At 33.4% G+C, this 27,039-nt stretch overlaps 2 protein-coding genes across 4 annotated transcripts in view; one reads left to right on the forward strand and one right to left on the reverse strand.

Moving 5' to 3' along the window:
• LOC120086087 (symplekin) overlaps positions 1-7,749 on the forward strand; it is a 32,724-nt gene extending 24,975 nt beyond the window's left edge. For both annotated transcript variants that reach the window (XM_039042524.2, XM_039042523.2), the window contains exons 17-27: positions 836-946; positions 1,032-1,115; positions 1,194-1,241; positions 2,006-2,080; positions 2,339-2,434; positions 4,737-4,817; positions 4,894-4,965; positions 5,390-5,434; positions 6,003-6,086; positions 6,158-6,261; positions 7,167-7,749. In XM_039042524.2, the coding sequence (XP_038898452.1) occupies positions 836-946; positions 1,032-1,115; positions 1,194-1,241; positions 2,006-2,080; positions 2,339-2,434; positions 4,737-4,817; positions 4,894-4,965; positions 5,390-5,434; positions 6,003-6,086; positions 6,158-6,261; positions 7,167-7,212 (846 nt within the window). In that variant the 3' untranslated portion in view covers positions 7,213-7,749. The remainder of the gene's footprint in view (positions 1-835; positions 947-1,031; positions 1,116-1,193; positions 1,242-2,005; positions 2,081-2,338; positions 2,435-4,736; positions 4,818-4,893; positions 4,966-5,389; positions 5,435-6,002; positions 6,087-6,157; positions 6,262-7,166) is intronic.
• Positions 7,750-9,912: 2,163 nt separating this feature from the next.
• On the reverse strand, positions 9,913-13,415 carry IRX9-L (Nucleotide-diphospho-sugar transferases superfamily protein). 2 transcript variants are annotated; one of them, XR_005484347.2, is made up of 5 exons: positions 12,238-13,415; positions 10,907-11,156; positions 10,590-10,804; positions 10,144-10,283; positions 9,913-10,033 (listed from the first exon to the last, which is right to left on the reverse strand). XR_005484347.2 is itself a non-coding variant. In XM_039043674.2 (4 exons), exons 1-3 carry the CDS (start codon positions 13,038-13,040, stop codon positions 10,634-10,636), a joined length of 1,224 nt encoding a protein of 407 aa, XP_038899602.1. In that variant the 5' UTR covers positions 13,041-13,415; the 3' UTR covers positions 9,913-10,283; positions 10,590-10,633. The 2 variants fall into 2 exon arrangements, 1 of the variants encoding a protein (XP_038899602.1); XM_039043674.2 differs by having other exon boundaries at positions 9,913-10,283.
• Between the last annotated feature and the right edge of the window lie 13,624 nt (positions 13,416-27,039).

The following is a 27,039-nucleotide window of genomic DNA, read 5'->3' on the forward strand; positions in this document are numbered from 1 at the left end:
AAGATAGGAGAAAAATACAAGGCTCTTTTTCTTTTTTTTTGGTGTGGGGGGGGCGGCGGGGTGGGCTGTGGAAGTAAACAAAAATTGTGAGGAGGGAGACTCGGATAGGGAATCTGGTTAGTAAGAACCTTCTCTTGTCTTACTGCATATGGTGCTTTCATGATATTGTAAGGTCTTCCTCTTAGTTCCACTCATTTATGATCATTACTTTGTTCTTTTCTAGTCGGATGATCAGTTTGTTGATAGTACTCGTTGGTCTCACTTGCCTCGTCTATGGGGAAATATCATTGTATTGCCTCTATTGTTTGCTTGGTTGAGGGATCCTATTCTCTCTCTTTTTAATTTAGAAAAGCTTTGACCAATAGAGACAGAAAACGTGACTTTGTTGTTACCCCTTTTACATAGTTTTCATCATTATCTTGGCACTTTTGGGTAGGACTTCTGCTTTTTTTATATTTTAATTATATATATATATATATATATTTTCCTACTACCATGTTGAATATTTGGTTGGGGAGAAATAGAAGCAGCCTTGAGGCAAAGAAATCCCTTTGCAGGGGAGATGTGTTTCAACACTTTCTGAACACCTCTTTATGGCTTCTACTTCAAATTGACTACTCTCAAGTATTTGTTCTTAACAATTGAAACCTCCTTCGGTAATTTTTTTCTTTTGTATGCCATTTTTGTGCACTCTTATCCTTTTGGCATTTATTTTTATGTTTTGAAACTTGGTATTTCTACTAAAAAGACAATGAAAATTTCTTTTGCATCAAAATTAAACTATTACAGGAAATGGTACTGAATTATGTCTGCATCATGTTATTATTTGATGCAGGCCGTTCATGAACATATTCCAAATCTTATTACAGCCCTAGGGTCATCTGATTCTGAATTGCTTAGAATAATATCAGATCCACCTCCAGGAAGTGAACATCTCTTAGCACTGGTATGTCTTTACGTATTTCTGTAAACTTTCTTCTGTTGTACAATCAGTAATTGGTCCTTGAACAGTTTGCTTTTTTGCTGGCCAGGTACTACAGGTACTAACTCAAGAGACAACGCCTTCGTCTGATCTGATTGCAACTGTCAAACATTTATATGAAACTAAACTGAAGGTTAGAAAAGTATTTATTTTGCTATTGTGCCCTATGTAAATTTTCTTTTCTGATCCAGATTTCGTTTATTTGCTCCAGGATGTGACAATTCTCATTCCCATGTTGTCCTCACTTTCCAAAAATGAGGTCTCTCTTTCTCAGCTTTTTATTTTTTGTTTTTCTTCTTTATTTTAGAGAAGAATGTATAGATAATGATGTTTAATACTAGTCTCGTTTATAGTGGTCTACAAGTAAGCATAACCTATTTCTAGATGTGTAGAGCGTGTAGTCAATTGGCATGGCTTATGAAAATGTGCATTTGAATGAGCTTGTGGGTTGTGTTTTAGGTTGATTCAGCACAATTATTGGGATGGATTTGACCAAAAACAATTTTAAATGTAAATTAACGGGCAGCTTGACATACATTTGGAACTAGTGTAATTGATCAAGTAATACATCTTAATTCTGTAAATTCATTTAATCATGATACTAGTTTCTTTTTTTCTTTTTCTTTTTTCCTTTTTTTTTTTTTTTTGTGTGTGTACATCATTTTGATGAGGAATTAAAAAAATAAATCGCCAGTATCACAACTTTTTATATTCTATACTTACATCAGCAATAATTGTAGCAAAAGAACATACATATCCTTGATGCATTTTCTTGCAAAGTGTTCTTTTTATAATTTATATATTTTCAATGCAGTAATCGTCTTCGTCAAACAATGATATAATTTAGCAATGGACAACCTTTAATTAATGTATTATCGTCACTGTCCTCTAATCTCAGCAACACAAGTTCATTATCCACCTCCCATTTGGCACATGTCAAAATTCAAATTATAAAATAGAGAAAGATTTACAGTTTGAATCAAATCTTTAAATGTTTCTTTCTTATTCATTCTGAGGTACCAGGTTTTACCTGTTTTTCCTCGGCTGGTTGATCTTCCACTGGAGAAGTTTCAGAGAGCGTTGGCTTACATATTACAGGTATTGAGAATACTTCAAATTTTTACTTATGTTATTTTTGCTTTGCTGCCACGAATAAGAATTGAGTAGAACAGAAGCTTGTGCATATTTTTGTAAGATTTCTGGATCATGTTAGGGTAATCTTACAACTTATTCTTTTGAATATTTAGTTGAATTGGATTCTTGTTGGGGCTTTGTTCTTTTTCTTTCTTTCCTTTTTTCTTTTAATAATAATATATTAATAGAATATTGCTAATGGGCTTTTTTCATTCCTTTCAGGGTTCAGCACATACACGCCCAGCTTTAACACCTGTTGAAGTATTGATTGCCATCCACAACATAATTCCTGAAAAAGATGGCCTTCCATTAAAGAAGGTATGGTTGGCAATTGGCATCTTTTAGAATTATTGATGTAGCCTAAGTAGCCTTAAGGATTAATCCTCCAAGAATCAAAATCGTAAATCTTTTATTAGAATGAATAATGTGTTTGATACAAGAGGGGAAGGTTCCTATTTATAGAGCTTTGTTATAAGTGAGGGTAAAAAGGGAATTAACCTAGAATATTACCTAATTACCCAATTAATCCCTATTCTTCTTACATCATTTTGTCCCTCCAAAAAGAAAACTCGTCCTCGAGTTTTGAAAAGAAAAAAAAATTATGAAGCAAACAAGGAATGAATTAAACTTGTTCAACGGACTATGATCAAACCAACCTCCTACATTTTGAATAAAAATATTGTGGTCAAAGGAATAAATTCGGGGCAAAAGATCCAATATTGCCACCAAAAGACGAACTTCTCCATCGGCCATAAATCCAAAAAAGATGTTTCCTTCCGGCTCATTCAAAACCGTATTAAAAGGACCAATCACTAAAAAACCAACTTCCAAATAGAATCGTTCAAGAATTGTGTCTTCGTTATCATTCGCTTCAAGTTCTTCGACAGTTTGAATGTGTCACTATTCTTGCTTGATTCTTGCTCAGTGTTCGATACTTCTTTTCCATCTTCTTTGTTGGATTTTTCTTCTTCACTTGAGACAATTTCCAAATTAACATCTTCACATTATTCTTTTTCTTCTTTTTCTTCTACTTCGTTTGCATGATTTTTGTCTCAATCACTTCCGTTAACTACATGGGTCTCAACAAGATTTTTCCATATTTTATCTTCAAGATTTTTTATTTGAAAAGTTTCCCACTGTGATTCCTTTGTCTTTTCTTCTGTATATGAAATCAATCTGTTCTTTAACTCTTGCAAATGAATTGATAAATGATCAATATGTTGAGTCATTTTTTCCAGTGAACGTTGAATTTCTTTTGTTGTTTTCTTTATTTCCTCCAATACTACGGGATCAAAGTAGTCATTTTGTTGGATTTGTGGATATGTTTCAATGTCGTAGTGGGTTTAGAACTCATTCATTGATTTTCTTGAATCAACCTTTCTTGATCGTGTTTCATAACCAAAAGAATAAGTTCGAGTCTTGAATGTTCTTCTTGGGCTGTAAAAATTTCTTTAATTCATCTAACTCCCAATCTTTACATTGACTTCTGGAAAAATGGGTTTGATTGGATCGTTGAGCCATTTTTTGATATTGTCACATGCTTATTCCATCCCAAATTGACTTAGAAATGTCTTTGAAGTCACTAGAATTACTTTAATCAAATTTACAATGTGGATAATGATAGGTTCTTTGAGAAAATCGAGCATGGGCAAAATTAGTATGTTGAAATTATTCTTCTAAATCACTTGAGTGAGAATCCCAGCATTGTTCTTTTTTTGGGGTATCTTACTCTTTCCTTCCTTTGTGTTTGAGACTACATTTTTGTCTTTCATGGCAGCAGATGAGGGCATTAGCTTTTTTTGAATTGATCTAGGCCCCCCCTCCCCCACATGCGTCCTAACAGAACTGCCGGAATCAATTAGACATGATGTTATAAGGTACTATATCCTTGGAGACCTCGTACTCACACAGTTAACGGGGAAAAAAATTGTACTGTGGAGTTCGATTGAGGAACAGTGAATTGATTAGGCAGGAGTTCAAGAACCTTCGCTTCTCTCCTGACAAGTCTACATTTTGCAAATAACTTCTCAATATCCCTTCACTTATCATGCTTCCCTCCAACTGAATTTAACTTCCTTCACTGGCCTGTAGTTCCCTTCTCTCGCCTGAAATATGCAGGGAGTGGTGGACTCCTAAGATCTTGATGTATAATATAGTTTTTTTTGCCTCTTGTGAGTTGAGATTCAAGTAAGCTACATGTGAGGTTTGGTGCTTACCGGATATCTCAAATTATACCAAGTGTATTATTCTGTCACATGAGTGGCTTTATTGCACTGGATTGGAAACCAACCATGAGATTTGAAAGCAAGCAGGATTGAAATTGTGTTACAGTATCAAATATAATTATGGCGGTTACTAAGCATTTCAGAGGTTTGGCTCTCTTGCCTCTAAACCACTATAACCTGTTGTATTTAGTTCTACCTCTGTAACGAACTTTTTAGCTAATGGGGATCTAGTATCGTATGGTTAAATATGTGCATTTTTTGGATGATGCATTGGCGACTCGCACATCTAATTTCTAACCATTCATAATAGGTTGTACTGGATTCCACATGTACTCTATATTTACTGGATCGATAAATACTAATATAGTATTCTGGTGTTGTTTTTGTTTTCCTAGATAACAGATGCTTGTTCAGCTTGTTTTGAGCAACGTACAGTTTTCACTCAGCAGGTTTTAGCCAAAGCCTTGAGCCAGATGGTATGTTAAGGAGTCTAGTAAACTAATCACTTTTATTTTTAATTTGGTAACGTAATAACGCCTCTTTTTTTTTCAGGTTGAACAAACTCCACTCCCTCTTCTCTTCATGAGAACTGTGATTCAGGCAATTGATGCTTTCCCTACTCTGGTATGTTTATCATCTATTTAGCTGTTTTCTGACATTAGGAAGTATTGTCATGGAGCTATTATATACGTGCCTTATGGATTGAGTTTTTGGTTAGTCACCAAGTATAGGGTTTCCAATAGTGAGGTTGATACAGGTCCTGAAATTTTTAGTCAATGTAAATGGAGGAAGTGGTTGATAAATTTCCATTCTCCTCCGTTGCTCTGACCTGCTGAGAACTGCGATCAAAGTTTAGTTTTCTGAGACTGACATTATTTTGCTTTAGGTGGGACTGGAAATTATATTTGTACCTATAGAAGATCGTATCTATTCTTCATGCTCCTTTCCTTTTTGTTCATTGAATATCTCTTACGCAGCTTTGTGTTTGAAATAAAGTTAACTGTTGGCATCACGAGTTACTTATTTTCAACCCGTGGTTTATTTCCAGGTTGATTTTGTCATGGAGATACTTTCCAAACTTGTAAACAGACAGGTACATACATTAACAGCTTACGTTTTCCAAATCTAATGAATGAAAAGTAAATAAAGCTTTGCCATCTGTAACTTTGTTCTTCCAAATTTAATTTACTGTGCCCCCTTGGTTAGAGCAAGTCAATGCCTTCTAACATTTACCTCTTCAAACTTTTCGTTTTATTCTGTCATTTCTAGTTTTGTGCTAACATGAAACATCACCATCTGGTTTTTAAATTCACTTGATCCATGATTTTGATTGCTAATGAATGTATGAATCCTAGTGGAGTTCCCTTTCTAGTTGAAATAGGGTTTTTATAAGGCTTTATTTTTTTGGTTAAACTATTAAAGGGGTAGATCATGTGCACGTGACTTCACGTGGATTATTTATTTATTACTGTTATGAAGAATATTGTGTATAAAATCTGAAGACTGATGTTACTTGAAAACTTTTTCCATAAACTTAACAATTAAATAAGATTCGGATTCAATTGAACTAATGCAAGATGGTAACCAAGCCTAACTTGTGAGTCATTCATATAGATGTTATATCTATTGGAAATAACCATGCTACTATTATTTGAATCCAGGTCTGGAGGATGCCAAAATTGTGGTTTGGTTTTTTGAAATGTGCATTTCAAACACAGCCTCATTCCTTTCGAGTACTATTACAGGTATCATGATGTCCCGATATCTCTCTTATACTTGGTATTCTATGTGGACCTAAATAAAATTTTCCTTGTAGTTACCACCGCCACAACTTGAAAATGCTTTGAATAAATATGTTAACCTAAAAGGTCCTCTTGCTGCTTATGCCAGCCAGCCCAGCACAAAATCTACTCTCTCTAGGTACTTTTCCTTGATCTTGTACATTGTATTACTTGCTTTTTGCTAGTTTTGTCACTATACTGGCATATTTTCCTAGAACTCTTTCCTTGTGTCTACATTTTAATTAATTTTGCAAAGGCTTTCAGCAGCAGTGGGGTGATACAGAGAGAATATAGGGAAAACTGCAATTTCAATCTTGAAAATTGTATATCTGTTTCTATGATTATAAACTGCAATTTCAATCTTGAAAATTGTATATCTGTTTCTATGATTATATTTTAAGCTGATCATTTTTGTTCTCCAAGTCCATGTTCTGTTGATTCCTTGAAGTAAAACTTTATAATGCTGGAGTAAAACCTGATGTAAATGGTGTAATGGCTTTTTGACAGTCTCTTGAATTTGTTCTATAACTCTCTCAAAGTTTGGTTTCAGATATTCTTCTGTTTGAGAGGTGTTCAAATGACCTGGAATACTGAACAATCCAGACTATCCAATCCAAACCGTAAAAGTTGGGTTGGATTGAAAATTTTCTATTTTAATTAGATTTGGGTCTCGAGTTGAATAAATTTTGTTTGGATTGACCAAACCCAACTCGAATTAGATTTAATATATATTGAAATATTTATAACTTAAATCTCATAAAATTAAAGACATTTAGGATAAACTTAAGATAAAGATATTTGGGATAAATTTAGATATTTTAAATTAATAAAAAAATAGTATTTCTTAATGATGTGCCAACATCCGGTTTTCACTAATGAAATCCTTTAAACTAAACACGTAGGCTTTTTGGATGTCTACAGTGTTTGTGCAAATAGTTCTTGCTTCTAGACTTCGCCCCTCCCCTTGAAAGAGATATCCCAAGACATGCTTTTATTTGGAGCATCTTGTTTTAGTAAATTTGCGAACATGTTGCATTTTGGCAGACCGACGCTCGTAGTTCTAGGTCTTGAAAATGAAAGACAGTTGTAGCGGCCGCAAACTATTCTTCTTGTAAAGTTAGGACTAATATCATTGGTTCACATTTCAACTCCGGAGTGGTAAAACAGAGAGCCTCGATAACCTAGAACGATCGAATCAGCTCTTTGGAGTATGAGGCGATGTATCCTCCGTCATGGTCTCGGTCAGCTTTATCAATCATCCTGTGGCAGTTTGATTGCTTTGACTATAATTTGTCGCAGACAATCAATGTGAAATCCTTGATCATCAGTCTGTGTGATGGTGCGTGAAACCGGTGATTGTGACCAGAGAGAACTCAAGAAAACACAGCTTTGAACCTGACTAACAGCCATCCTCACAAAATTAGGGGAAGGAAATGCTGATTCTGAGTAGTTGTACATATCTGTATTAAGAAGTTGTAAGAAATGTTGTTCCTTTTCCATTTTGGTTGGTCCAATTCTTTAAAGATTTATGACATTTTGTTTAGATTGGTCTCTGGTCAGTCTGGGTGGCTTGTATTGGAACCTATTGTAAAGGGCTTTGCTCGGAATGTAATTTTGGTGAAGATAATCCCTCCCCTGTACTATATATCCTTCACTATACCATTTTTTTTTTTGCCAATCCCACCCTTTTTAAAAAAATTTCAGTACGATTTCTAGCATATTCTTTGAATGGCATTTCATTTCTTATGCAGATTTTAAAAGATTGAAAATGTGTTCATCAATTTGACCATTTGACTGAATTTAAGCAAATGATTGAATTTTGGAACGAGAAATGGAAATTTTATCAGAATTATTTCATTACATTCACGCAGTTTTATTATTATTATTGTCATTATTATAACTTTTAATTGAAAAAAAGGAAAAAAGGAAAAAAAAATCTCTGGAAGAGGAGAAAAAAAAGGGAATTGAAACAACTAACGGTGAATATATTTATAACTGGGGTCTGGGAGTATGGTTGAACGGTAGTTTTGTAATATTAGATTTAACTAAAATATGGAAATAAATTGGTTTCATTTTTTTTCATTTATTTATTTGAGTTTTACACCAATAGTAGGCAAAATTGATAAAATTTTAAAACAATTTGCGTGTATGGCAAAGAAAATATTTTAAAATTTTTTCTATTAATAAGAATTTAATTCTTAAAAATTTAGAATTATTAAATTGTCCCAGACTTTTTATTAATGGATGATAGACTTCTACCATGACATGCTTCTATCACTATCACTAATGCTTTTATAGGTGATGAGAGATAGACTTATTATTACATTTGTCATAAATATTATTTTGTTGATAGCCTATCAATAATAAAATGATTGAAGTCTATTATAGGCTTCAATCAAAATATAAATGGTCTAATAGTGATAGACTATTCGTATTTTAATTGAAGTCTATTCACTTATGTATGATAGAATTCAATCAAGATGCATGTAGTCTATTGATGAGTCTTGATAGATTGTAAAATAAGAGTAAAATAGAAATTAAATAAAATTATTTTTTCTTACAATAATGTGAAATGGAGGAATCAAATTTCTAATTTAGAAATCTAATATAAATACTATATCGGTTGAATTATACTTATTTTGACGAAAAAATCTAAATTTTGGTTTGCCATATTTGAAGAATATTTACAAATAGCAATTGCCATGTTTGAAGAATTGTCATATAGTAGGAGGAGATACTGTCATAATTTCTTGATTTGAAATGAATCCACTGTTGAATTCTCTTCTTTTTCAATCTTATATTTTCTCTCTCCAAATGATATTCGTGATTTCAAATAAACGTGTGCGATTAGAATTTTGAAATGCATAATCATTTTTCTTTTTTTAAAATAACATTTCTTTTTAAGAGATAAAATTAAAATTGACGCTATTTTTTTTTAAGAAAAGAAAAAAAATGAGGAAATTATTAAACAGAATTAAAAGCTCAAAAATCTATTAAACATTTTAAAATTCATGTACATTTTCAACCCATACATATAACTCGTCTCTCTTTCACCTTTATCACAAACATAAATTTCCTTGTTACACAAGCTCCAAGGTCTTTCCACATGTTCAAATGAACTGCAACACGTTTAGAAAGGTGTTTGACCCATCAACGTTATAAGTCGGTGTTAAATAACTCAAATCCACCAACTTTAATAGCGTTAAGAAATAACTCAAATCCACCAACTTTAATAGCGTTAAGAAATAACTCAAATCCACCAACTTTAATAGCGTTAAAAAATAACTCAAATCCACCAACTTTAATGGCGTTAACTATGGAAGTTAGCACAATTATCAAGGAACAATATTTTCTCTTCTTTCTTTCTTTCTTTTGCACATTTATTGAGGAATTTCATCATTCCCTCACTTTTGTACACTTATTGAGAAACTCCAAATCGGCACCACAAACTCAACTAAAAAAATCGACACCACAAACACAGACATTTTAACTCCAACATATTAACTTTAGACTTCAATTCAGCACTCAAAACACTTCCATAAAGATTTATAACTAGAGTTAAATAATTTAGGCTGTGGTAATAGTTAAACTGATGACATATACTCATTTCCTCAAACCCCACTTGTTGTACTTGATTGGAAACCGCCCCCATGGAAACTCTCCTGGAGAGGGGGGGATCCCTCTCAGAACAAAACTGTCCCTCCATCTGGAGGGTGGATGATTTAGGAAGAGGAGCGAACCCGTTCCTCGAAAGTGATAGGGAATAAAAATGTTGCGAACTATCTTACTCTTAGAAGAAAGTGGCCTTACTTGATTAGGCCCCATTGAATTGGTCACCAACTGGTTTTACAACAGATACAGAGTTTAGATATACAATAGTCCCCTGCCCCCACACTATTTGGAAGGTTTTGCTGTAACAATTGAAGATTGAAAAATTAAAGAAACTCTCCAAAGTAAGCACTAAAACTCTACAGCTAAACGAAACTCATCTCTGTTAAAGAATATGCAAGAAAATTCTTACGAGTAAAAATGATAAACGTGTATGTTTTTGTGTTGAAAGCCAAGCTAGCCATGGAACTCTTCATCACCAACAGCAGCGCCAATTCAAGCAACGATCCAATCGGGGAGTTAAAAGCCACCAAAATTCAGATTTGGATCAAACTGCCATCAAAGGAAAGCGAAGATTCTATGTCATTGTTATTGGAACTTTCTTTCCTATTAACCAATGGTATAACTGAAATGAAATTCGAGATGAAGCTATATGCATTTAGTATCATCGCATAAAATATAGTTTCTTTTCCTCCCACATTTAATATTTCTGCCTCCTGATTATAGGGAAACTTCAAATTTTGAGAATTCCTTAGATATATCAACTTATATAACCAGGATCAAACCCTAAATTCTATGAGCATAGATTTAAAAAAAAAAAAAATGTTGCAAGAACCTGGTTTCTAAAAAAGATGGTACCTGTCTAAAATTCTAAAGCTTCAAACTGCAACGGCAAAGTTTAATCACTTGATTGGTAGGACATAATCAAGATTCTTCTGAAACACCCAACCGCTGGGATAAACAAAATTGGGAACATCCAAATGGAGATGCCAATTCATTACTTTTAAGCAGCCAATAGGCACACCTTCCATTTGACTTTCATCTTCAACTACCTGCTCTATGAATGTAGTCTCCTGCCAAAGAGAAGGACAGCAACGATGAAATTATAGCATTGATAAACCATTCATACGAATGACAACAACCAAAACTATGGAAAGGGCACATAATAATAATACCTGAAAACCCTCTTTCACAGTGTCTAACTGTCTAATAGGTTTTGAAGTAGGACGTCTCCATCTCTTCGGGTCCCACAAGATGGTGCTATTGAAAGCAAATCCAGACATATCAACATGAAATCTTCTAAGCCTCTTACTTTTCTCATTGGTGTGCCATCCAATTACTTGACTTCCATTGCATACAGGACCTTCAAGAATCGCTTTGTTTTTGTTTTGTGCAAGCATAGCAACAGGCCAAGTGCCGAAGCGGCTGAAAAATAAGTATAATAAGATAAGGAGTCTTCCAAATAAACAGAAATTATAAGTTTGAACAATAAATCCCAGTCATGTAAAGAAAATATAAAATTTGTTCTGGTAAGATAAAAGGTTGTCTCCCAAAAGAAAAACCAGCTCAAACTATCAAATAAAAGAAAGAAAACTTGTATATCTCCTAATTCTAACTATTAACATCTCCTCACGAAAAATAAACAATATTGGAAGCCTAATGAGAGGAGGGAAGCCGAAACAGTATTCCAAGAATGTAGCTTTTTCCTCAGATTGTAAAAGCTTATGAGTTAAGTAATAAAGAGTAACATCTAAAACATTTCAAATGACAGCTACTGGAGGTGTGAAGTGATGTAACGGGAAGGATGAGCCATACTATATAAACTTATATGATTTAATTATCCTTTTGAGGGAACATAATATAAGGAGAAGGCATCATAGTAGTAAGTGGGAGTACATATATATATATATATATGATAAAAACAACCTTAATTGAATAAAAATGAAAGAAAACAAGACCATACGAAAAGCAGAAGTATATCGGTACAAAATTCGATTCACGAAAAGAAAGAAAACTGGTTAAGCTCATGAAAATTCTGTCATTGATACAAGAAATTGCCTTGCGAAAACATTAACAATGAAGAGGTTGTTAATCTGCGTCACTTTCGGTCAACATTTCAGTCCATTTAAACGTAGACAGAAATATTTGGATGTCCATATAAATACGCAAAAATTAGTTAAGCAACCAAATGTGGGTAAGATCATATAGGTGCGAGATTACATGCACTATTTTCGCAGCGAAAAAACTGCCATAATGACAAAGGCAATAAAAACGCACAATTTAATCCAAGAATACACAAAAATACAAAATTTAAGAGCAAATGTAATTATGAATGAAACGGACGAATCAAATAGTCCTCAAATTTTGAAGCAACAGATAGAAATCGACAACAAATGTGCAACCAATAGATAGAAAAATGTTCGAGCCTTCATACGATAACCAAAGAATATCGAATTTTTAGGTCTATAAATTCAAGAAAATACTCATCATAATGGGTCTCAATTACCTAACATCTCTCAGGCTATCGAACAACTCCAACGAATATATATTGTCATCATCGGCAAAGTAAACGATCCCATCGAGCTTATGGCGTTCAATGTGTTGCAAAGCCGCATTCCTTTGATGAACTCCTCTATCCTTAACGTCAGTCATGTTTTTAGTGCAAACCAAATGTCTATACATAACCCCCGTTTTCCGCAATATCTCGGCAGTCTCCATCGACGCTGAATTCATCTCCACCACAATCCATAGCAATGGAGGATTCACAAGCTTCAAAGCCTGACCCAGCCTATTCAAGAAATAGGCTTGAAGTGCACGATTATACGTCGGTGTCACCACAATCAACTGCGTCTTCGGTACTGAATTGAAAGTCAAATTTACTTCCGGAGACGGCTTGACCGACAAATTAACTGAATCGACAACTGAATCCTCTCGCCAAACCTGACCATGACTATCTTTCTCGAACTGCGCGTTCACATGCGGCGGCTTGATCTCGAAAGAGAAGTCATGGCTACGAATGTCGTAGGCATCATGACCAAACGGCATCATACCTAGCAAGAAGCCAAGCAAGAAAAACACACAGCATCTAAAGAATGCCCGTCGCCAACTATTGCTACCTTTACGGGGAGGCTTGACAAAGAAAGCACCAGAGATAAATCTCCGCGCTCCAATGGCAAAAGACGAGAAAGGAGAGGAGTATTTAGTATTAGAAAGAAGCTTTGAAGATGGAGAAGAAGTTGAAAAGGGGATTCCGTTGGGATAAACCCGATCGGGATACGCCGGCGACAGAGTCCTCCGAATCGACGCCATCAAACAAGCAAATCTCAGTAACACTACATGAATCTATAGCATTTTAGTGGGAAATTAGAGCTGTAAACTCCAGTACAACGAAGCAATCAAACGAATCGGGAAGTTAATTAGAACAAAAGGAGAGATTAATTGGAAGGAAAAAGAGAGGAAATGAATTGAAATTGATGGAATGAGAAGAGAAATCCAAAATGAAAGGCAGTTGTCGGAGAGAGATTGGGGGTTTAGGTTTTTTTTTTTTTTTTTTTTTGAAGAAAATGTAGGAGACGAGTAATTTGACGGAGAAGAAATTACGGGCAGGGGGGCAGGGGCAGCCGGCTAAGATCTAGCGGCAGTTTCTTATTTTTATGGATTTTTATTTTTTTTGTTCGGGCAGAGCTTGCGGGTACAGCTCCAGATAGGCAATGGTTTTTGTTCATTAAAAGCTACGCGTTGTGGGCCATTGGATCATTAACACGTGGCCACCTTTGCCGTGATCTTAACTCGGTTTCGCAAAATTTCCAGCAATATAATGGAATTCATATATGTAATAAATCCATGTGAATTTATTTACCCAACAAGTTATACGGAAATAAACATGTGATTAAATTGTATTAATCTTGTCACATCCCGAATTTCAGAAAAATTTAAGTTAATTATCTAAAATTATTGAGTTTAAATTTTCCTTTCATTTGAAAAATTGGAGTTAAATTGAAATAATTGAAAAACTTTTATTGATTAAATTGAATTTAATTGATTATATATTCGAACTGATTATCTTGAAAATATTTAATTTTGTTTCCCTTTGATTTTGGATTTTAGGGCCAACTTAAAAAAAATTGAGATAATTAATTTCATGTGGTTTAATTGATTTAAATATTTGGAAAGATTTAATTTGTATCAAATTGATGGATTTTATACCCTCTAATTTTGGTTTTTGAAGCATAAATTAAGATAATTTGAAAAGTTAATTGATTTATAAATTTAATAGAATCTTGGGAGATTTTAAAGATATTGTGATAAAATATTTTATTTATCTTTTAAAAATTTGAAAAATAAATAAATAAAAGAGTTGAGATTTTTTTTTCGAAATTAAATGAGAGTGAAAAGAGGCAAAAAAAAAAAAAAAGATAGAAAACAATTCGGTTTTTCAGCAACAACTTTCACAAAATTGTCGATTTTCGGAGTTTGAACCGTTGGATCGTGCTAAAATCTGGTCAGTCTGTTCGAGACATATGGAGTTTCATTTTGAACGGTTGGATCATTGTTTGAAGCTATGGTTTGTTCGTAATTGCTGCTGAATAAAATATGTAAAACTAGAAATTTCCCTTCTCTCCCACTCTTGCAAACCTTCCTCATGCAAAACCCTCGCTACCAGCCGCTAGCCTAAACAATTTTTTTCGTCCAACAGAAACACCCACTGCCTATCTATAGTATCCACGAGCTGACGTGCCATTTACCGCCACTGCTCGATCTTTGCCGGAATCTTGAGAAAAACCTTGGGTTAGACTTATTTTCCTTATAATTTGGGAGGTGAAATTCACCCATTTGATTTTTGGTTAAGTTAGTGACCTCTCTTTGGTGTGAAACTTAGATTAAAGATTTGGAAGTTTTAAGACATTGACCATCAAGCTAAAGACCATTTTTCGTTTTGCAGATTAAAAATCAATAAGTTTTGGGTAAGTTGTTGGTTGGTTAATCTTTTGGATTAAGAGTAATAGTGGAAAATTAAGTTATTGATTTTGGATTTAATTTTTTATCAGATTGGCTAATTGAATCAAGTTTTAGAATTTGTCTTAGACCAAGCCACAACTTTAGGTTGATTCAAGTGTGCTAAAAAAGTTCTAAGGAGATTTTGTTTTGCTTTTTTTTAGTAAGTGGTATTATTATTGGTGCCTTTGTGCCAGGCGACCTAGTCTAGAATTATAAAGTTAACTAATGGACTCTTGAAACATGGTTTTGTCATTATATTTTACTTCTTGCATGACAGTTATAAGTATTATGAGCATGTTCAAATTTCTAATCAGTACTAATATTATGTATGTGGTGCATGAATAGACCAATAGAGAGGTTTACTGTCTCGCCTTGACGCATATTTTTTTAGAGGACCTACGAGTCTAGTTTCATGTTTGACGGTGTGCCTACGGGCCACTAGACATGCATGAGTCGAAAGGTTCATGTTCATGTTATTTTTCCATGTTTGACGGTGTACCTACGGGTCGCTAGACATACGTGAGCCGACAGGTTTACGTTCATGTTACTTTTATTTTCATGTTTCATGTTTGACGGTGTGCCTACGGGGCACTAGACATGCATGAGCCGATATGTTTACGTTCATGTTATTTTCATGTTTGATGGCGAGCCTACGGGCCGCTAGACATGCCTGAGCCGACAAGTTTACGTTCATGTTATTTCCATGTTTGACGGTGTGCCTACAGACCGCTAGACATACGTGAGTCGACGGGTTCACGTTTATGATATTTTCATGTTTGAGGTGTGCCTACGGGCCGCTAGACATGCGTATTAAGGCAAGATACTTTTGGTTTTCTTTTCATCATAAAAAACTGATGTAGCTGTATAAACCACGGGCTATTTTTCTTTGCTCGTGGACGCATAGCCTGATCCCGTAATGGGATCACTTACTGAGTATTTTATACTCAGCCTTTCTTAATTTATGTTTTTTAGGTAATGATGGGAACGGACCGGCGGGTGACGAGAGGGACTTGTGATCGTGCCATATGGGACATGTAAATCGCTTCCGCTCAGTTTACGTTTTCAAGCTATTTAAAAGTTTTGATTTGAAACTCAATGTTGGTCAAAATTTTATTTGTTTAAGTTTTTTTTCTCTTCATTATTTTAGGAGCCCCGAACAAAGGTTTTACTTATTTGTTATTTATTGTGGAAAAATTTGTTTATTATTTTAATGAAATTTATTTTCCTCAATGGTCAAAATATTTTGAATGTAAATTTGTAATTACGAGTAATGACCCTTATCAAAGTACTAAAAAAGGTCGGGTCGTTACAATTGGTATCAGAGCATAAGTTTTAGGTTATGTAAACTGACTTACAATGTAAGTCTTGGTTTTGTGTCCTTTATGGCTATTCATAAATCCTTCGTCCTCGCCAGGTATTTTCTTTCATTAAATGTTTTATGGAAGATGTGTTTAAAAGCCTTCATGTCTAAGCTTTATATATTAACTGATTGTTATTGCTAGTTTAACAACCTAAAAGAAGTTAGTATGAGATGGCTATTTGGTTTTTGTGTTATGGAAAGAAAGAAGGATCATAATAAGGCCATTTGGCGTTAGTTTAATTCATGGAAGGACTGTTAGAAACGGACATATGTTTCTGTTCTGAGATATTGAAACCTGATAGAACTATGAAGTGTTATGCACTTATGACATGAAAGAAAGAAATGGATGTATTTGGTTAAGCTATAAAATAAGGTAGGTGAATTGGAAATTCACTGGGGAATAATATTAAGTTTTGCATTACGAGAATAAAACTAGTGGTGCTACAAGGAACTTTAGCACAAGGCACACGTTCTTAGTTACGAAATTAAAGTTTCTTTATAAGATAAGAAATAGGTGAAGAAGAGACTATAAATTCTATTAAGGATTACTAGATGTTAAAGTCAAAATGTTCCAAGAAAAATTTTGAAAGGATTAATAGGTCATGATCACTTTCATGGTATTCAAGTTGGTGGAGCGAGTAATGTATGGTGTTTTGGTTCTTTATGTAACATGCCTGAAAGGAAGAAGAATTACTAGATGGAGGATAAAGCGATAGTATAAGGAACTCTTTACAAGACCTAGGTTAGAAGAATTGGTCGAGAAATGCCAAGATGGTTGAAATTATAGTTGCCTTTTGGATGGGAGAAATCGAGTTATTGGATTGAAAATTCTTAAGGTGCTTGGGTTTGAACTATGTGTTTGTTGCAATGAAAAGGTTCAAGTTTAATTAACCATACCAAGAGGAAGGATAAACGTTTTGAAGTTTAAAAGCAATGTTATCTTGCGGGGATACCCTACTATAGTTCCAAATTTGGAATGAAATTTTAGATTTATGGAAAAGGTTATAGAGGGTCATATGTCTTGGTTTAGGGATTATGTTTCCCTCTTGAAGTGAAAAGTACACATTCAAGTTGTTGGGTTAAGCAAGGATAAATATGAAGAAAAATAAAAATATTTAAGGAAAGGTTTTTTTTATTTTTATAATCTGGAGAGGTAAATGGAAATTAATGTGTTCATGACTCCCAAATAGTTAAGTATGGTTTGGATTTTAAAACATGATATGGGTGGATACAAGGCGTTGGTTTTAGTGTAAAGAAGGAATCTCTTATTACCATTTGGAACTTTGAACTACAGTAGGCATTATTCGGGAAAAAAAAAATAGCTTGCTTAGGTTGTTGGATTGTAGACTGTAGAAAGGGATTCAAACAGTCACATATTTTGATATAGATATATTTCACTAGGAAAGTGGAAAGAGCATCTTGGATTTATTGGTCTTGGAAAAGATAAAGGTGAGGGAAAATGAAAGTATTTGATAAAAAAAAATATATATATATATATATATATATATATATATATATATATATAATATATATATTATATATTTGTTTTTTTAAGAAGGTGAAGGGAATTAATGTTTTGAGATTAAGAACAAAGGTTTGGTTTGGTTTCCAAGATAGGAAATATGTGTTTACGAACCTTTAGAGTTGGTATGAACAATCTCATTACTATTTGGAACTATGGATCTTAGTATTTGTTGGTTGAATGGATATCCTACCTAAGCTATTGGTCATGGAACACAGTTTTAGCATGAGAATTTGATTAAGCTAGACTATCACGCGTTGGAAGAGTGCTTAGCAATCTTCTTCAAATTATAGTGGAATCGAGGAAATAACGTTTTATGAAAGGATGTTTAGTAGCAATAGTTGCTAGAAACTATGGAAATGGAAGAGGTAAGGCCTCGTTAAAGAGGGGAAAGACGTTGAAAGGTATTAGCAAGGTTTAGAGGTTTTGATTGTGGACACGAATATCTAGAACAAGGAATTAATGAAGCCATCGATTTGATTTGAAGGTGAAAGTAATCTAGCTCCAAGTATAAAAAACAAGCTATATGAGTATTAAGGTTGAGTAAATTTGATCTCCCAGAATGACCCCTAGCACTAGAGATGAACTTGAGTTGAGGGCAACTCCTATCCTTAAGGCTCCTCATAGAAGGACTCTAGTAGAGTTGGAATAGCCTAAGTCATGATACAAGAACTTTAGCAAAGTGTTTCATATGTGCCTTAATGTTTTGCCTTGGAGACACCAGCTTTGTTTATTAGGAAAGAAAGATGATTCATGCGACTTTGTATCAACTATACGGATTGAATATGATAGCGTATCTCGGTTGCAGGGGATTGTCAGGGAATTAGGTGCCGAATCCGAATTCTGAATCCTGGACTTGAGATGCCATGAGAGATATATTTTTTGTTGCATGGACAGTGAGGTGGCCCACTCTATGGAGTGTGAACATTCTCAATATAGATGTATGCAATCATGAAGGTCTTTATCTTAGAAACTGGCATCAGGTAATGGTTACAGCTATTATGAGGTTATGGTGATGTATTTTGGAATGAAAATGCTCTACAGTATATGGGGACTTCAAGAGCTTCATTTAAGTGAGATTTTCAGACTCGTGCATAGGAGGGTCTAAATGGTGTATGTGTTTATTTTAAGATTAGAAAGTAACATGATATTGTTTCAGATAAGTTATACAATTCATGGTAGGAGGTGAAGACTTTTTGAAACGTGGAGTTAGTGCTAATTAAAAGTTCTTTGGTAGAATTATCGGTCTGAAGAAGCAATTTGAAAACATGAGGATGAGATAAGAACTAAGTATCACGAGCCTTTAAGGACTTGAACTTTCGAGGGCGAAAGTTTCTTAAGGAGGGAAGAATGTACATCCCGAATTTCAGAAAAAATTTAAGTTAATTATCTAAAATTATTGAGTTTAAATTTCCCTTTCATTTGGAAAATTGGGGTTAAATTGAAATAATTGAAAAAATTTTATTGATTAAATTGAATTTAATTGATTAGATATTCGAACTGATTATCTTGAAAATATTGAATTTTGTTTCCCTTTGATTTTGGATTTTAGGGCCAACTTAAAAAAAAATTATAGAGATAATTAATTTCATGTGGTTTTGAATTAATTTAAATATTTGGAAGGATTTAATTTGTATCAAATTTATGGATTTTATGCCATTTAATTTTGGTTTTTGAAGCCTAAATTAAGATAATTTGAAAAGTTAATTGATTTATAAATTTAATAGAATCTTTGGAGATTTTGGAGATATTGTGATAAAATATTTTATTTATCTTTTAAAAATTTGGAAAAAAATAAAAGAGTTAGATTTTTTCGAAATTAAATGAGAGTGAAAAGAGACAAAAAAAAAATTGGGGAGAAAGCAATTCGGTTTTTCAGCGACAACTTTCACAAAATTGTCGATTTACTGAGTTTGAACCGTTGGATCGTGCTCAATCAGTCGAGACATATGAGTTTCATTTTGAACGGTTGGATCGTTGTTTGAAAGATATGGTTTGTTCGTAATTGTACTGAATAAAATCTGTAAAACTAGAAATTCCCCTTCTCTCCCACTCTCGCAAACCCTCCTCATGCAAGATCCTCGCTACCAGCCGCTAGCCTAAACATTTTTTGTCGCAACACCCGCTGCCTATCTATAGTATCCACGAGCCGACGCGCCATCTACCGCCACTGCCCGATCTTTGCCGGAATCTTGAGAAAAACCTTGGGTTAGACTTATTTTCCTTATAATTTGGGAGGTGAAATTCACTCATTTGATTTTGGGTTAAGTTAGTGACCTCTCTTTGGTGTGAAACTTAGATTCAAGATTTGAAATTTTTGAGGCATTGACCATCAAGCTAGAGACCATTTTTCTTTTTGCAGAAAATTGGTAAAGATCGGTAAGTTTTGTGTAAGTTGTTGGTTGGTTAATCTTTTGGATTAAGAGTAATAGTGGAAAAATTAAGTTATTGATTTTAGATTTAATTCTTGATCAGATTGGCTAATTGAATCAAATTTTGGAATTCTTAGACCAAACCACAACTTTAGGTTGATTCAAGTGTGCTAAAGAAGTTTTAAGGAGATTTTGTTTTGCGTTTTTTACCAAGTCGAGGTAAGTGGTACTATTATCGGTGCCTTTGTGCCAGACGACCTAGTCTAGAATTATAAAGTTAACTAATTGATTCTTGAAACATAATTTTGTCATTATGTTTTACTTCTTGCATGATAGTTATAAGTATTATGAGCATGTTCGAATTTCTAATCAGTACTGATATTATGTATGTGGTGCATGAATAGACCAATAGAGCAGTTTACTGTCTCGCCTTGATGCATGTTTTATTTCAGAGGACCTACGAGTCTAGTTTCATGTTTGACGGTGTACCTACAGGCCGCTAGACATGCGTGAGTCGAAAGATTCACGTTCATGTTATTTTTCCATGTTTGACGGTGTGCCTACGGGCCGTTAGACATGCGTGAGCCGACAGGTTTACGTTCATGTTATTTTCATGTTTGACGGCGAGCCTACGGGCCGCTAGACATGCGTGAGCCGACAGGTTTATGTTCATGTTATTTCCATGTTTGACGGTGTGCCTACAGACCGCTAGACATACGTGAGTCGACGGGGTCACGTTCATATTATTTTCATGTTTGACGGTGTGTCTACGGGCCGCTAAACATGCGTATCAAGGCAAGATAGTACATATTTTGGTTTTCCTTTTATCATAAAAAACTGATGTAGCTGTATGAGCCACGGGCTATTTTTCTTTGCTCGTGGATGCATAGCCTGATCCCGGTAATGGGATCACTTATTGAGTATTTTATACTCAACCTTTCTTAATTTATGTTTTTCAGGTAATGATGGGAACGGACCGACGGGTGACGAGAGGGACCTGTGATCGTGCCATATGGGACATGTAAATCGCTTCCGCTCAATTTACGTTTTCAAGCTATTTAAAAGTTTTGATTTGAAACTCAATGTTGGTCAAAATTTTATTTGTTTAAGTTTTTTATTTTTCATTATTTTAGGGGTCCCGAACAAAGGTTTTACTTATTTGTTATTTATTTTGGAAAACTTTGTTTATTATTTTAATGAAATTTATTTTCCTCAATGGTCAAAATATTTTGAATGTAAACGTGTAATTATGAGTAACGACTCTTATTAGAATACTAAAAAAGGTCGGGTCGTTACAAATCTTGTCAACGTTAGCATAACTCAATCAGTATAAAATTTATATTATAAAAAAATTCAATTTGTTATGTTATGGGTAAATTATTTTTTAAAGAGTACTCATAATTTTCATACTTTGTTCATTGTAAGAAAAAAAACAATATATTCATATATTTATTTTTCAAAAGTTGTAATATTGTACTTAACCTTCCATAAAAATTTTAAATTGGCCTTGAAGTAAATAATAATAATAATAATAATAAAACAATTAGTGTTAATCAAGCCATGTGTAGAATTTATACACTCACATGTTACTTCACCACAATCTTGCATGTTTATCTCACATTTACTCTCTTTACTTTTCTGTTTCAGTGTGTTTAACACAACAACAAAGAAGTCACATGCAATTCGAGGAAAAAAATGAAGAGTTCGAAGAAGAAGAAGAAGAAGAAGAAGAAAAGATTGGGGACAAATCATCCAGTTCAAGCTTCAATCGTACATGTAATTCAGATCAAAGAAGAAAGCATAAGGAAGAGAAGAAGATGAGCATATCGTTTACAGTGGTTCGGCCATAGGAGACCTATATCCACTTCTAATATATGAACCTTTCTTTATTTCACTGAAATTCTCAAAGATACAAGATGATACATTTTCGCTGCCTTTCAGTAATCTCTCCACGATTCATATATGTGAGTTATTGATTAGCTAAAACAAAATAAACAAAATAATTGATTTTGTTGTTTTGAACTGGTTATTAACTGATTTCTGTTTCTCGAACTGGCAGTGATGAAGTGTATTTTCAGCAACTTGAGTTTCTGATTAATGATAATTTTATAGCTCAATTTGCTTTATAATTAGAATGTTGAATGAAAAGCGTTTTAGTCACCACCATGTAGATTTTTCCTCAAGCATTCTAATGGATTTCAACTTTAATAGTTTTTTTTTTTTTTAAATATTTATTAAAGGTAAGTGTTGTATTACAACTTTACAAGAATAAGGGCATTTTTAAAATTAGAGGCAAAGTTCTAGGATATTTTTTTTATTTATATATAATTTAGCATTATTTTATTAATATTATTATTAAATTTTTTAGATTCTTATAAATAGGAAAAAAACGAAAATTATTTATAATTTATAGCAAAAAAAAAAAATTGTCAAAGGAAGCGAAGTTCTCATTTTTTTTCAAAATTCCTAACATATCCTTGTAATTTGAAATCCGTGTGTCCTCATCTACGGCTTCTTCCTCGACATTCTTCATCATCGACCTCTTCTTCCTTGGCCTTCTTCCTCATCGTCGACCTTTTCTTCCCTTCTTCATCGAAGACATTCTTCCTCGACCATGGTACAACTTCTTCTTCGATTTTCTGTGCGTGTAGATCTACGATTCTTCCTTGATTCTTTTCTTTGATTTTTTGCACACGTCCGACTATGGCTTCTTCCTTGTCCACGGCATCGTGATTTCTCGATCGTGCTATTTGTCTCATAAAGTTCATTCCGTGAAGTTGAGTTTGTTAAGTTCATTTCTTGTGAAGTTCGTCTCGTGAAGTTAAACTTCACGAGACAAAAGACAGAAATGATGTGAAGTTGAGTTCATTGACTTCATTTCTCATGAAGTTTGTCTCGTGAAATAACTTCACGAGACGAACTTCATGAGACAAAAGACATAAATGGCATGAAATTGAGTTCATTTCTCGTGAAGTTTATCTCATGAAGTAACTTCACAAGACAAACTTCACGAGACATAAGACAGAAACCGACGTGAAGTTGAGTTCGTTAATGAGATACATCTAATTGCTTTTTTATAGTTGTATTACATCTAATGAGATGCATATTGTTATCCTCAAATGCTTGTTCTGGTCTTGCATGATTGTTTGATGTTCATGTCCCTATTCCACCTGTTTAAACACACAATTATCAGTCTGTATTCTATCATTGACTATTATCATTCAATGAACATCGGTAAACTTCTATCACTGTCTATTAGCGATATACACAGTCTATTGCAAACCATGAAATATGATAGACAGTGATAGTGTCTATCACTGTCTATCAAGTACTTTTTTATATACTAAAGCATGAAATCAAGTGTAAGAAGTCTATGAATGATAAAAACACCAACTGTAAAAGAAATATCAAAACACCAATTGTAAGTAGCCCCCAACTAAACATATCTAAGAAAACATATGTTTACATTGGTAGTGGTATGAATGATAGACAACATAAACCACTTAATGTCACATATAAACACTGGTAGTAGTCTATTAGTGTCTATTTGTAATAGACATTGATAGACTTCTATCACTTTCTACGTACTTCTTTTCTTTATATCACAACATGGCTAAACCACGAAGTGGGTCTTATAAGCAAACTAAACTGAAAACAAAACAAATATCAAAACATATATAATCCAATAAGTAGCCCTTAACCAAACAACCAAATATCAAAACATATACAATCAGACCAAACATATATGAGAAAATGTTCCATCACTTTATATCATTGATAAACAGTGATACACCACTATCAATGTCTATCATAGGTTTGTTTATACCTTCAATTTTAGTTTCCCTTATTCTTCCTTTTGAGTTTTTATCTTCTTTTTTTTTTTTTTTTTTTATGATTCTTCTCCTTTAACTGTCTTCCTTTTGATATTGCTTACCATATGTACACAAAATTTAGGGTTAATAAATATTAACACTAAACAAGAAACTAGAATTAGGCTTAATAACTTAATCACTCATAAATTGATAAGAAAAAAAAAGAGTTATATCTTTCGAAGTTGAGTAATTACTGATGTAGTGGCAGAAGAAAGATGTGGCAAGAAGCAGAAACGGAAGAAGGATTAAGAAGAAGAAGAAGAGGACCAAGAAGTAGTGGACGAGGATGGAAATGAAGTAGCATATGGAAAATGACGTAAATAGAAAAGAAAAAAAAAGGTGAAGCAACGTCAATGGAAAAATAATAATAAGAAGAAGAAGAAATTGATTTTGAGAGATCGATGAAATGGAGAGGATTAGAGGTGATGAAGCGTCGTTCGTTGGAGGGAAAAATCCTCGAAGAAATCGTGTCAATTAATCATGGTTAGGTTAGGTTTCGAGCCGGTCGCCGTCTTTTCTCCCTTTTTTTTTTTTTTTTTTTTTTTGCGTTTGGGCTAGGCTTTTCAGTATTTTACATCTTTTTTTGGGTTTGGTTGGAGCTGTAACCGTTTCTTAATCTTTTTTGCTATAAATTGTAATACTTTGGCCCACTTTTGTATATATAAAAATCCTCCTAAATTTTTCCTGTAATATTGAAAATAATTTTTTATAATTTAATCAAAATTCTTTGACACGTATTCGAAGTTAAGTTTGGCAATTTAGTGAGAATTTAGTTTCAAGATGGTTCTATTTAATGATTCCCTTGACAACTTCGAATGTGGAGACTTTTTTCCTTCTTCTCCTTTTTTTAATGTGGTAAAAAACCTATAACTTGTTAGTCGTTAAATTTTTTGGGCCAATTTAAAACATGGAAAAAAAATTATACAAGTTTTTTTGTTTTTTATATCTAAGTTGTCCCTATTTTTTTTTTCCTTATAAATAACTTAGGTCCCGTTTGATAATAATTTGATTTTTATTTTTGTTTTTGAAATTTAAACCTATTTCACTCACATTTCTATAATTATTTACATATTTTTAAGTACAATTGTTGAATTCTTAATAAAAACTAACAACAAAACTTTTTGAAAGTTATTTGTTTAGTTCTCAAAATTTAACTTGATTTTTTAAATCATTGGTAAAAAGTAGATAATAAATGAAGAAATTTAGAAGTATAAATAGTATCCATAGGCTTAATTTTCAAAAACAAAAACAAAATGGTTATCATACGAGTCTTAATAATTTATTATAGTTTTTAACTTATAATCAATATACTTTTTAGCGATTGTTTATTATACATTTCAATGACTTAATGATGATGTATATTCATTTTTTTAGTACAACTATATATTAAGCTATTCACATTCTGCAATTAATTAGTAAGATGACATAACAAAAAATAGTACTAATTTAATTGGTAACTTTTATAGGGAAAATTAAAAGGATATTGTGGTTTTAGAAATAATTTAGAAGAAAAATAGGGTTGTTTTCCAACTATTTATAAAAATATTATTTTTTTTAATAACTCGAGGGTTCAAAATTCGACCTACGAGTTTTGAACCCTCGACCTTGTCTTTTTTTTCTTTTTAATTATTACACATTCCACCTTCTTCTTTCTTTCTTCCTTTCTTTTTTTTTTAAAAAAAAATTCATTTTATAAAAATAATTTCTAAAAATATTTTATTATTTTATTTAAACTCTAAAAAAATAATATCTCATAAAAATAAAAAAGTGTAAATTAAAATATCTCATTTATATAAAAATAATTACAAAAATCAATGTGTCCCACAAGCCGAACGTCGTCGATTTCAAGCTGGTTGTCGTCGTCGACTTTGAACTTGAGGTTGCTCGGGTTCTTCTTGATGTTGCTCTGGTACCTCTGCAGGCACTTCATAATATAAATATTCATTATGCTCTCCACGACCCCAACCATGTCCATGCACGTATGAAGACGAAGAACCGGCCTCTGAGTCATAATGTCCTAAACCAAATATTGGCATCATCATCATCGGACTAACATAATCAGTTTGACTCTGCATCTGCATCATAGAGGGCAACTCTTCCACATTATGGACAACCTCATCAAACTCATCCTCTTCTCGAACAGTCCTCTACGTCTAGAAGCTAGTGGAGGAACAATAGGCATATCGTACATATAATGTATTTCCTCCATATAGCTTTGGTTGTCACTACATATAGCAAGAACCTGGTTCGGATCATTCGCAACCTCACGAAGTCTACTGTTGTTTGATCTCTGTGAATTATAAAACAATTAGAAAATATTTAAAATAAATTTAAATTAAAAATAATTAGATAATATTCATTCATTTACCAGATGACCCACAGCTGCTCCCGATGAGTAACGTAGCGCCTTGTGATATTATTATACCAATGAATATATTATAGAGTGACATCTCCCCACTGCAATAAACCTTGCACGATAGTGCCATCACACTACCAAATGTGCAACTTTTTCAGACCAATCTCCAGTCCTTAGGTCAATATCATGCAGTACGGGTTTAGTATTACAAAGCGATGGGATATCCTGCTGAAAACCGAATTGTCTCATCACCCTGTCAGGAAGATGCCACTCACCAATGTGAAAACATATGAGAGGACTCATCGTCCGCCATATGTTTTGACCATTTGTACAAAACTTAGGCAAAGTATGCATAATTTTGTACGGCTCCCAAATAACCTGAAACACAAAATATTATATTAGAGAATATTAAAAACAAATACAATAAAAATGTGCATAAAATAATCAATTAGGTTCAGTGTAATGTACTTGATCAGGTTGAAGCAGATCAAACATGTATCTATACTGGCTGACTACATGTGTGGTTGTCCTAATTACACAAAATTTGTCTCTCCACCTAAATTTTTAAATTGATAATTTAGAATTTAAATTAACTAGATCAGTGATATAAAAATTAAATTGAATTAAAACAACGTACCGAGAACCATAGGCTCGTCCAACTAACTGAGCGTCATTAACATGTTGTAGCTGTGGAGCCATTGTTGGAAATCGCTTCCAAGTCCATAGTTGCAAAAGTATGAGAGGCCCAACTATCTTTCGAACCTCAGGTCTTGTTGCTTTGCATAGTTGTCTATACAACCATGCCAAGCATGCTCCACCCCACGAATA

This window comes from Benincasa hispida, chromosome 9, assembly GCF_027475165.1.
Source record: "Benincasa hispida cultivar pf3 chromosome 9, pf3_genome.v1.1, whole genome shotgun sequence".
Lineage (NCBI taxonomy): Eukaryota > Viridiplantae > Streptophyta > Magnoliopsida > Cucurbitales > Cucurbitaceae > Benincasa > Benincasa hispida.

What these genes read in the sequence shown, in the direction of transcription:
- IRX9-L (XM_039043674.2), bottom strand. Translation starts at nt 13,040, where the DNA reads ATGGCGTCGATTCGGAGGACTCTGTCGCCGGCGTATCCCGATCGGGTT. An exon ending in GATAGCCTGAGAGATGTTAG is followed by an intron (nt 11,157 to 12,237) that starts GTAATTGAGACC and finishes CTTATTTTTCAG; the next exon opens with CCGCTTCGGCACTTGGCCTG. An exon ending in CTGTGAAAGAGGGTTTTCAG is followed by an intron (nt 10,805 to 10,906) that starts GTATTATTATTA and finishes TCTCTTTGGCAG; the next exon opens with GAGACTACATTCATAGAGCA.